This window comes from Orycteropus afer, unplaced genomic scaffold, assembly GCF_000298275.1.
Source record: "Orycteropus afer afer isolate SDZICR_OR568_19922 unplaced genomic scaffold, OryAfe1.0 scaffold00020, whole genome shotgun sequence".
NCBI classification, from domain to species: domain Eukaryota; kingdom Metazoa; phylum Chordata; class Mammalia; order Tubulidentata; family Orycteropodidae; genus Orycteropus; species Orycteropus afer.
The window spans coordinates 15,484,125-15,496,813 of NW_006921607.1; the positions used below are offsets into that span (position 1 = coordinate 15,484,125).

General features: G+C 38.8%; 1 protein-coding gene across 1 annotated transcript in view; it reads left to right on the top strand.

Moving 5' to 3' along the window:
• Positions 1 to 4,763: 4,763 nt before the first annotated feature.
• The window catches only part of RALGAPB (Ral GTPase activating protein non-catalytic subunit beta), a 129,270-nt gene continuing 121,344 nt past the window's right edge, over positions 4,764 to 12,689 (top strand). Inside the window, exons 1-2 of the mRNA XM_042783584.1 lie at positions 4,764 to 4,949; positions 11,024 to 11,226. Coding sequence (XP_042639518.1) covers positions 4,764 to 4,949; positions 11,024 to 11,226 — 389 coding nt within the window. The remainder of the gene's footprint in view (positions 4,950 to 11,023; positions 11,227 to 12,689) is intronic.

Genomic DNA, 12,689 nt, shown 5'->3' on the forward strand with positions numbered 1-12,689 from the left:
CCAGCCACTCCTCAGAAGGAAGATGGGGCAACCTACTTCCGTAGTGATACTGCCTCGGATACCCAAGGAGGGGTTGTTATGAGTCGAGTCCGACTTGAGGGCACATAGCAGCAACAACCAACCTGAGGGGCTCATTGTCTGACACTCTCTCAGACAGTGTTCCAATGCTGTTCATAAGGTTTTCTCTGGCCAATTTTTTCTTTAAAAGTAGATACCTAGCCAGATCCTTCTTCCTAGTCTGTTTTAGTCTGGAAGCTCTGCCAAAAACTGTCTACCATGGATGACCCTACTGGTATTTAAAATACCAGTAACATAGCTTCCAGCATCACTTTAGCAACATGGAAGCCACTGCAGTACGACAAACTGCCAGATGAGTGGTGGCTTACTGATGAAGCACTTACTGATGATGAAAAGTACTATATCCTTTGATCCAACAGTTTCACTCTTGGGAACTTACTTTGTAGAAATAAAAGAGCCACTGTTTAAGGATGTATGAAGAAGGATGCTTATCAAATCATTTTCTGGTGACAAAAAATGGGAAATGAAATAAATGCACATCATTAGGAGATGCTTGAATAAATTAAGCCACATCCATTCCATAGGGTATTACACATCTGTTTAAAAGAATTGATTGTTTTAGTTGTTTTGGAAGGATATTCATGAGATATTGTTGAATAGGAAAAACAAGATAAGGAAAAGTGTGTGCAATATCTCATTGTTATAAGTAATCCCTAGCTATGCATATATATTAATTGTTTTAATATAATTGAGTTAGGGCGGAGCAAAATACAGGAGGAAACATTAGGTTGTTAACATGGATTATATACTCAGAGAAGTAAATTAATATGGACCGAGAATAAAGCCAAATAAAGAATGAAAAGGGTAAAAAAACACTGAAACTAAACAGAATACCCTATAGTATAATGTTCTTGTGCACTTATGTAAGAGTATATATAGTGCATATGTGTGTGTGTGTATATATATATATATATATATATATATATATACACACACACACACATACATATACTGTTCATATGCTATATGTGATACGTGTGTGTCTGTGTTAATAAAAAGCCCAAGAGAAATTGTGTGGTGGGAGGCCAAGTTGTCTTCTGATGAAGATGACTCCCTGTCAGAGCTTTCTCTTTTTCCTCCTTCCATATTTCAAAGTGCGTTATTTCTAGGAATACCAGGGCATACTTGGGAATTCCTTATAAATCCTGAAGAAACCGAGGTAACTTTAATAGTTGGTTGCATCCACCCTTCCTTTGAATTCTGGATACCTGGTTAGATCCTGCCCTTTTCCCTGTTCTTTGGCTTACTGCTGATCCATCCCTCCTGCATTCCTATTTACCCCTTGGTCCAGAGGAGGAGGAGACCAGAAGACTCCCTTTCAGTGGCCTGAGCCCAGAGTACTATGAAGATTGAATAGGATCAGGATGGGATTGGGGGCAAAGGGGTTCCTCTAAAAGGAAAGAAGAAAAGAAAGGTAGTTTGAGACTACACTATGAATGACTTTGACTTTGATGCTAAGGAATTTTATCTTCATTCCATAGGCCTGTGATTCTCAAAAGCCACCTGCCCATAAAAAACATTAATGTTTGGTGAGTTAGTATAAGGTGTTCCAGTATAATATTAAGCAATGATAGTTTCTTTCTAATTTGAAGAAAAAATGATTTAAGGAATAGGACTTTCTTAAGATGAATTGTACATGTATTCTTAAAACTACTGACTGGACAAACAAGTAGAAAATAGAAGTTGACAGAATTGAATTGGGAAGGGCTAACCACTCTTGATTCTCTTGGAAGATATGGTTTTTGTGATTGTAGTATTTGCACTGCATTCCTACAGATACCTTTCCTGCAGTTCAAATTCTTCATTTATATAGTAGATTTCGGTATTTCATAGAGAATGTATAGCATATGGAGAGGTGGTACAAACCATGGTTAAGAGCATGGGCCTTCGAGTCCAACAGACTTGGGTTCTGAGCCTTGTTCTACCCTGTTATAGCACTGGAACATCAGATAAGAAGCACATCTCTCTGTGCTCCGATTTCTTCATCTGTGGAATAGGGGTAACATTACTGAATACTATAGGGTTGTTTTGAAAACTGTATGAATGCGTAGTATGTAGTAAATGCTTAGTAAGTGGTAGGTCTTAAGAACACTGTGACTTTCATGTGTTCTACTACTAGAAGTTTGAGTGTCACTGCTGCAGGGAATGAAACATTTTCAAAGGATTGTGTAGTCTAAAGTATACTTTATTTAGTAAAGAAAATAAATGTTATAATTGATTATATCCCATCTAAACTTAGGGACCATCTGAAGAATAGATTTGACATGTTGAACACCAGTGACCAAAGGCCAGATAAGTTGTAGGATGACATCAAGAACATCATACGTGAAGAAAGCAAAAGGTCATTAAAAAGACAGGAAAGAAAGAAAAGACTAAAATGTATGTAAGAAGAGACTCTGAAAGTTGCTCTTGAACGGTAAATAGCTGAAGCAAATGGAAGGAGTGATGAAATAAAAGAGCCGAACAGAAGATTTCAAAGGATAGCTCAAGAAGATAAAGTAAAATATTACAATGAAATGTGAAAAGACCTGGGATTAGAAGACAAAAAGAGAACATGCTCAGCATTTCTCAAGCTTAAAGAACTGAGGAAAAAATTCAAGCCTCAAGGTGTAATATTGAAGGATTCTGTGGGCAAAATATTGAATGATGCAGGAAACATCAGGAGATGGAAGGAATACACAGAATCAGTGTCCCAGAAAGAATTGGTCAGTGTTCATCCGTTTCAGGGGGTAGCATATGATCAAGAACCAATGGTATTGAAGGAAGAAATTCAAGCTGCACTGAGGTATTGGCCAAAAAACAAGGCTCCTAGAATTGACGGAATATCCATTGATATGTTTCAACAAACAGATGCAGCACTAGAGGTGCTCATTTGTTTATGCTAAGAAATCTAGAAGACAGCTACCTGTCCAGCCATCTGGAAGAGACCGTATTTGTGCCCATTCCATAGAAAGGTGATCCAACAGAATGCAGATATTATCAGACCATATCATTAATATCACATGCAGGAAAAATTTTGCTGAAGATAATTAAAAAATGGTTGCAGCAGTATATTGACAGGGAACTGAAGAATTTCAAGCTGGATTCAGAAGAGGATGTGGATCAAGGGCTATCATTGCTGATGTCAAATGGATCTTGGCTGAAAGCAAAGCATACCAGAAAGATGTTTACTTATGTTTTATTGACTGTGCAGAGGCATTTGACTATGTAGATCATAACAAATTGTGAATAAAATTGTGAAGAATAGGAATTCTGAATACTTAAGTGTGCTTGTGAGGAACGTGTACGTAGACCAAGAAGCAGTCGCTTGAATGGAAAAAGAGGCTACTACATGGTTTAAAATAAGGAAAGGTGTGTGTCAGAGTTGTCTCCTTTCGCCACACTTACTCAATCTGTATGCTGAGCAAGTAATCCAAGAAGCTGTAACACGGCATGAAGAAGAATATGGCATCAGGATTGGAGGAAGACCCATTAATGATTTGTGATGTGCAGATGACACCACCTTGCTTGCTAAAAGTGAATATGACTTGAAGCACTTAGTGATGAAGATCAGACTGCAGCCTTCAGTATGGATTACACCTCAACATAAAGAAAACAAAAATCCCCACAACTGGACCAATAAGCATTATTATGATAAATGGAGTAAAGATTGAAATTGTCAGGGATTTCATTTTCCCTGGATCCACAATCAGTGCCCGTAGAAGCAACAGTCAAGAAATCAGATATATTTCACTGGGCAGGTCTGCTAAAAAAGTCCTTTCTAAAGTGTTTAAGAGCAAAGATGTCACTTTAAGACTAAGATGTGCCTGACCCAAGCCATAGTATTTTCTGTAGCTTCTTAAGCATGTGAAAGCTGGACAATGAATAAAGACAGAAGGAGAATTGATGCATTTGATTTGTGGTGTTGGCGAAGACTACTGAAAACACCATGGACTGTCAGAACAAATCTGTCTTTGAAGAAGTACAGCTATAATGCTCCTTGGAAGCAAGAATGGCCAGACTTCATCTCTTGTACTTTTGTCATGTGGTCAGAAGGGACCAATCTCTGAAGAAGGTTATCATTCTTGGTAAAGTAGAGGGTCAGTAAAAAAGGGGAAAACCTTCAGTGAGATGGATTGGCACAGTGACTGCAGCAATAGGCTCAAGCGTAGCAAAGATTGTGAGGATGATGCAGGACTGGGTAGTGTTTCGTTCTGTTGTATGTAGGGTCACTGTGAGTCAGAGCCGACTTGACAGCACCTAACAGCAACAGCAAAGTCTAATTTGAAGACAGTGAAAAATTGCATGAATATGTTGTAACATGTAATAGATATTCAGAGACTGTTGCCTGAGCAGTCTGGGCACTATTGGTATCCTAAATCTGATCATTTTATTCCCCTGCACCATGGCCATCTGCCCTAGCTCTGCTCCATGGCCTCTGAGAGCTCTTGTGGGGAGGTGTGACAGCTACTTCCCAGGGTCTGGCTTCCTACGAATCTCATGAGGCTATTTTTAGACATTCCCAAAACATTTGGATATGTTTTCTCCTGAGTTTCCTAGAGGCAGTGTATTTGAAGATGTCTTTATCTTGCCATGTAGAATGAGAGTATGTTTTGCTTACTTTTATTAACTTACAGCAGTATAATTCGATATGTAATTATGTTTTGTCTTTTCAGGTGTCATTTGGATCGTACTTTAGTGTCACGATGTACTCTGAGTGGAGGTCGCTGCATTTGGTGATTCAGAATGACCAGGGCCACACCAGTGTGTTGCACAGCTATCCCGAGAATGTTGGGCGAGAAGTGGCAAATGCAGTGGTCCGTCCTCTTGGGCAGGCCTTAGGGACCCCTTCAGTGGCTGGTAGTGAGTGTTTGTTAAAAACTGACAAAGAAGTAAGTGTTTCTTCATTTTATTCTGTTATGTGGAAGTATAAATTTGTTACTAAAGAGTTTATTTAACATTGACTTTTTCTTTGTATTTTCTTGCTCAGTGCAATGTGATGTCTTCCCCCCGTCCCCCAATCTCACTTGGCTTGAAGGTTGGGGCTCAGAGTTTGTCGGGTTAAAAGGGCTAGGTTGTACCATTTTACTACTGGGGCTACCTCTAGCCGGGCTCAGTTCTCTATTTGAGCTCTGTGCCCAGGAGCTCAAGTGTCAGGCCCTTTCCCTTAAGGCTGGGCTCTAGGTGTAGTGTTCTGATTTCCATTCAGAGGTGTGTTTGGAGGTCTCTGTTCCTGCCATGAATAGCCCCTGACTGAAGATCTATCTTGCATCAAGTTTTCAGGCTACACATATGTGCCAAGCTTGAGATTTCCTGTGTCCCCAATTCCACCTGTTCTCACCTGGCTTCCAGGTTTAAGAGTGCTGTAGAACAGTTACACCCTTCTGGCTAGAGGCCCAGGTGATTGGAATTGGGGTTGTGTCTGCTGTCCAAAAAGATAAAGGGTTCTTTTTCTTTTTTTTTATGAGCATAATAGGTTACTTTATTTTTTTAAAGAAGTATAATTTATATACAATAAAATGATCTTAAGTTTGCAGTTTGATGATTTTTGACAAATGTGTATAAATCAGTATAGCCATCACCAAGCTCAGAATTTGACATTTTCTGAATTCTAGAAAGCTTTTTCATGTTCTTTCCAGTCAGCCCATTCACTTCCAAAGTCAGTCACTCTTTGGATTTCCATTGCTTATTCTCAATCTTCATATAAATAATATCAACCAGTATGTACTCTTCTATATCTCCCTTCTTTTGCTCAACATGGTTTTGAGTTTCATCTTTGTTGTTGTGTATATCATTAATTTGTTCATTTTTATTGCTCAGTAAGTAGTAGTATTCAATTATAAAAATATGGTACAATTTGTTTATTCATTTGTTGATGGACATTGAGTTGTCTCCAGTTCTTAGCTATTAAGGATAAAACTGCTGTGAACACACTTTTTTTTTTTTTTTTTAATTGTGATTTGGGTGAAGATTTACAGAGCAAATTCACCTTCCATACAGCAGTTCACATATACTTTGTCTCATGTCATTGACCACAGTTTAACACAATGCAACAGCTCCCCTTCTACTTCCTCCCCATAGTTACCTCTTCCCCGTGTCCATCCCTCCATACACTGCCCCCTGAGCTATCTCCCTGTGCATAAGCAGGCCTTCTTTCTCCCATGATTGTTCTCTCCAAGGTGTGTATCTACTTGAGGTAAATGTTTAACTCACATGCCTGTCTTTTGTTTGGCTGGAAACCACAGGTGTGGGTTCAATTCCAGACCTGAAGGGCAGCTAGGGGCCATAGTCTCAGTGGTTCCACCAGGCTCCCTTGGGCCAGCAAACCTATTCCCCACCTCTTTTTTTTCTTTTTTCTCCAAATGATTTTGAGTTTTGCTCCACATTGTTCTCCCTCTCTATCAAGGATCTCCTACATAGATCCCCTTCCAAGTGGGTGACAGTGGTAGCTGGGCACCATCTAGTTCTTCTGGTCTCATAGTTGTATAGGCTGCAGATCAGATGGTGTACCAGTCTCTAGGACTAATTGTTTCCATGAATTTTGGTTTTCTTCATTCTTCTTTGCTCTGGACAAGGAGAGACCCATTGTTGCATCTAGATGGCACCTTGCTAGGTTTTAAGATCCTAGTCGCTACTCGCCAAAGTAAGAGGTGGAACAATGTTTTGTATAGTATGTTATGCCAATTGAGCTTGATGTCCCCTGTGACTATGGTCTCAAGACCACAGGTTCAACTACTCGGTCCCTCTGGGTAGCTGGCTATGACCAAGCAGTGACCACAACCTTCCTCTTATCAACTCTACTATACACCTGGGAATTCTGATCATTCACATAAACTTATAGGACCATTGTCTGCCAACCCTATATATGTTCTTGGATACACTCCCCATTTCATAGACATACCTAATTGTTTAGCCTGTCCATCCATCTGTCCATCCATATACCCATGTTTGCTTCACTGACAACGCAGTACTGTATGTGCAAAAGGGTGTGAACACACTTTTACAGGTTTTACATGACTATATATTTTATTCCTCTTGGATTATGTTTGGAAGTAGAATTCTTGTGTCACAGAATAGTTGTACGTTTATAGGAAACATCCAAAGTAATTATACCATTTTCTATTCCTATTAGTAGCATAGTGCCTAAAGCACTTGACTGCTAACCAGAAGGCTGGCGGTTCAAACCCAGCAGCCCTTCCTCAGAAGGAAGGTTGGGCAATCTACTTCAGTAGTGATACTGCCTCGAAAACTCAAAGACAACTATCAGCAATATATATTACGGTTCCAGCTGCTTCACATCCTTGCCAACATTTGGTTGTTGTTGATAGGTGCCATCAAGTAAGTTTCAACTCCTAGCGACCCTGTGTACAGCAAAATGAAACACTGCCTGGTCCTGCGCCATCCTCACAATCATTGCTATGTTTGAACCCATTGTGCAGTCACTGTGTCAGTCCATCTCATTGAGGGTCTTCTTCTTTTACACTGGCCCTCTGCTTTACCAAGCATGAATGTCTTTCTCCAGGGGCTGGTCCCTTCTGATAACATGTCCAAAATACTTGAGACAAAGTCTCACTATCCTTACTTCTAAAGAGCAGTCTAGCCATACTTCTTCCAAGATAGCTTTGTTCATTCTTCTGACAGTCTATGGTATATTCAATATTCTTCTCAAACACCATAATTCACATGCATAAAGATAAGGAGTTCTTGGAGTGAGTTGGCCTGGAACTGATCTTTTGCTCTTGGGTTCAGGGAACTGGGCTGCAGTTAAGTTGCCAGTAGGAAGTCGTGGACAGATCCTGAGAACAGAGTGATATGATACAGACGCTTGCTAGTATGAAGGCTGGCTAAAATACAGGATTAGGACTTTGTCCCCTGTGTTTGAGGAAACGTGTGTGACCGTGAGGCTTCAAGTTTATCATTTTTCAGACCCTGTTTTGTTTAGTTTTTAGTTTCTCATGAAGGTGAAATTAGATGCAGATATAAGACTAAAATTTGATTCTCTAGAGGTAGCTTATTTACCTTTCTTAGGCCATAGGTTGCTGAAGGGCAAAGCCCCCTCACTGTAAGGAGTGTTTTTTCTTTCTTCAGAGTACCTTAGCTGAGACTTAACACTGGGACCAGCATGGTCCCATCACACTTTGCCTTAGGTGTGTCTGTAGTCCCTTGCCTTCTTCTGGGAAGAGAGGGCACATGAGTTGGTAGAATGCTCTTGTGCATACCTTGTTTTTTTTCTTTTCTCGCTCTCAAAAGAATTTGAGATAACAATTTTTGAATCCAGTATTCTCTGAACTTACTCACTTAAACTATTATATATAGGTATCACTGACCATCTCTTCCTTTTTATCTTTCAAAAATCTAATAACTAGGAACCTGTAATTTCTTTTAAAATCCCTTCTTTTACGTTTAACCCCCCTTTCCCCCAATTTGTCATAGCTTCACTGTGGTGTTGAAGTCTTTTTTAAAAACATTTATTGCTATCAAACCATGTACTTTTTTACCCTTAGCCTTTGCTGTTGTTTTTGAGCATAAAAAATTCAATACGTGTATTGTCCTGCTAGATTAGATTTTGTTTTAAGTTGTTGAAGCCTTTTTGAATCCTGAGTTTCTAACAAGTTAGTCATCTCTTTTAGTTTTGTGATAACTGCAGGAGGTCAGCATATAATATTTTTTTTTCCCCCTAAGTCAGATTCTTGCCTGGCCTTTGGCATGCCACTGAGTACCTTCTTCTAAAATGTCTCGATACATTAATCCACTCTTACTCTGTCATATGTTTTTCAAAGTTATACATCCAGTCATTTTACTGTCCTCTTTGCCATATATCTCCATCTTGTCCACAAAGACATGTGATCAAATTTCTTCTTGTTAAAGCCCAGATCCTTCTTTGCCAGGGAAGGCTGTTAATGGCATGGTGAAAATAGCTTCAAATTTCTATACCCATTCCTCACTTACTGACATGATTAAGTTCCAAAAATCAGGTCATTATGTGAAAATCGGCATGATGCAAGAATGGGAAATGATTGTATCATTACATAACTGCCAAATCACTGAGAATCATGACCCAGGCAAGTTGACACATAACCTTAGCCGTCACAGCCAGAGTTAACTCTTGCTTTGTACCTTGGCATTGGTTACTGCTGGATGTATGTCATTAATGTTCAAAAAATAGTAGATTTTTCACTGTTGTCATAAATGCAAGATGTTGGATAATGAGATAGTTGATGAGTGAGGAGTGGGTGTAATTGGAAGACCATATTTCAAGTTTTTAGCTCCACTATTTATAAACTAGTGATTTGAGGCAAATAGCTTAATCTTGCTAAGTTGTAGTAGTTTTAGCTGTAAAGTAAGGATAGTTCCCTTCCTCACACAGGGTCATTATATGGTTAGATGATACTTGTGAAACTGTTTTGTAACTGCAAGCACAGTGCAATTACCAGCTGTCCTGATAGTAACACTGTTAATAAATGGTTGATCTTCTTTTGGCATGACTTGTTCTTGAGCATGTTGGTTCTCAGTGATCACACTTCCCCTTTTATTAAAAAATTTTATTGCTATTTGGGTTAAAGTTTACAGAGCAAATTCATCTTCCATACAGTAGTTCACATACACTTTGTCTCATGACATTGACTGAAATTTCCCATAATGCAGCAGCTCCTCTCCCACTTCCTCACCATAGCCCACTCTTCCCTGTGTCCTTCCTGCCCATGCACTCCAGCTCCCCGAGCTGTCTCCCTGTATATACACAGCCCTTCTATTCTCCCATGATTGATCTCTCTAAGGAGTCACACTTCCCTTTTTTAAGTGCTTACTGATTACTTAGCATTTTGTCACAAGAGTTTTATGTGGAATCCACTTACATATACTCTACAGTGTCGGGAATATATTTTCATCTTTCATTTCAGATTTAAGGTATTTCCCCTTACAGCGTCTTACCAGTTCTTCAGACTGCAGGCTGTGGTTCAGCAGTCTCTTCAGACAAGTTCGGCCCCTAGGATGTGATTCAGACAAGTCAGGAGGCTGAAACTTGTTTCATGTAGCTAAGGACCCTGTTAAGATCATACCCAGCTTCAGTCCCTTCTCATTTTTTCCTATCCATTCTAAATACCATTTTCCTTGGCAGAGACAAAATGAGAGTTGAATAGTTGAGCTTCTTCCCTGTCATTTGTTAGCATTGCATTGTCTGAAGATGGGATGTGATTGAACTTATGTATACTTTCCTAAACCTGTATGTAAATTTGGTGGGAAATAAGTCTACAGATAAAAAAATCTAAAATTTTCTATTTCTGCTCCTCCAATCTCTGTGGAAAATCAAGATGCCTTGTGTACAGGCATATCTTGGAGATATTGCAAGTTCAGTTCCAAACCACAGCAATAAAACGAATATTGTAATAAAGGGAGTCAAATATTTGGTTTCCTGGTGCATGTAAAAGTTAGGTTTATACTTTACTATAGTCTATTAAATGTACAAATAGCATTATGATGAAAAAGTGTGAAATACTGTGAGAATTACCGAAATGTGACACAGAGACGTGAAGTGAGCACATGCTGTTGGAAAATAATGCCAGTAAATTTGCTCAATGCAGAGTTCACACAAACATTCAATTTGTAAAAATGCAGTATTTGTGAAGCACAATAGCAAAGCACAATGGAAGTATGCCTGTACTTAATTTTTATTTTACAGAGCAAATGCTAATGTCTTAAAGGGTAAAAACCAGCATAGACTTGATATTTAAAAATAAGTAATTAATTTTCTTCTTATATCTTTTGTTTGGGAAAGGTTTCAGCATATCATTATAATAACATGTAAAAGATATTCACTAGAAGAAATCTGATGTATATGTTGAAATGAAAATATGTAAATTTAGAGATTTTTAGCACTAAAATAAAAGAGGTTAACATTTTAAATCAGTTAACTGAAATATAGAAAGAGATGCTTGATAATTCTATATATATTTTTTCCTTTGTTTAGGTAAAATGGACCATGGAAGTAATATGCTATGGACTGACCCTTCCATTGGATGGAGAGACTGTAAAATATTGTGTTGATGTGTATACAGACTGGATTATGGCTTTAGTGGTGCCGAGAGATTCTATTCCTTTGCCAGTTATTAAAGAGCCTAATCTTTATGTTCAAAGTATACTAAAACACCTGCAAAATCTTTTTGTACCAAGGTAAGCTATACCTCAATATCTGGCCTGTAATTAGGATCATAATGAAATACACTCATAAACCTTTCTTATATTATAGGAGCTAATTTAATTTTTAGTCCTTTGAACAGTGACTTTCATTACTTACTCAATTAAACAGTGTATTAGTAAGAGATAAGAGAGATTTGCTTATATAATGTTTATTTTACTAGGAGTTTTTATCAGGTGTATGTTCATTTTGCTTTTAATATCTGATAGCTATGACCTTTTCCCCTTCTACTGAAAAAAAATATACACTTTTGCCTGTCATAATTCCTGTCTCCACTTAAGCTTAAGGCACCTAAGCCTCCTACCTTAAGAAAATGAAGATATTGAAACAAGCAGACTTGAAATTGTTACGGATAGATTTATTGGAGGACAGAGATTACTTTGGAAAGTTATTTTTCCTGATTATTTTTTCCTGTCTTCAGAGGGAAGCACCTTATACATCTTGATGTGGGGTATCTGCCTTACTTGTGCTTAAAGCATTGTTTTTCGGATTCTAAAATAATTATATGTCACTGTAAAGAATTTGGGAAACTATAAAAAAAAGAATGTCTTTCTACCTATTTGTGAGAATTTCTTATTTTAAAAAAATCTGTTTTCAACTATATTTTGTCTGAGAGTATCATTGGGGCTTGTCTCCTTTTAGAAAAGTTCTGGTTTGAACTTTTAGTCTATCAGACTATGAGAGACTTTGAATCACCCAGAAACCAGCTCTGTAAAATTTAGCTTTTTAAATTTAGAAGCAAGATTACTTTGGGAATTCTCAATTAAAAAAAGAACTGCAGAATTCTTGCCTTGCCTGAAATGCCTGCTGTAATCTGGCCCCTAACCAGATTAAACTAAAACCAAACAACCCATCGCCATCAAGTTTATGCTGACTCATAGCAACGCTATAGGACAGAATAGAACTACCTCATGGCGTTTGCAGGGTTGTCAATCTTTTTAGAAGTAGATTGCTACATCTTTCTCCTGTGGAGCCCCTGGTAGATTCTAGCCACTAACCTTTCAGATAGCAGCTGAGCACTTAGCTGCTGAGCCATCTGGGCTCCTCTCTTAACCAGTTTAGCTCGTGCTCATTCTGCATGTGCCATGCTCTTTAGACTAATAAATCAAACACTCCCCTAAGTCCTCTTAAAAGTCTTCCCTATCATCATCTACCCTTTTGTCTTCCTCCTCCACTTCCTTCTCTTCCTCTCCTAGCTGTCCACATACGTACTTTTATTGTTGTTGTTAAGTGCCGACGAGTCGTTTCCGACTCATAGCGACCCCATGCACAGCGGAACGAAACACTGCCCAGTCCGGCGCCAGCCCCACAATCCCTGCTATACTTGAGCCCATCATTGCAGCCACCGTGTCAATCCATCTCGTTGAAGGCCTCCCCCTCTTTCGTCGACCCTCCACCCTACCAAGCATGACATCCTTCTCCAGGGAATGGTTCCTTC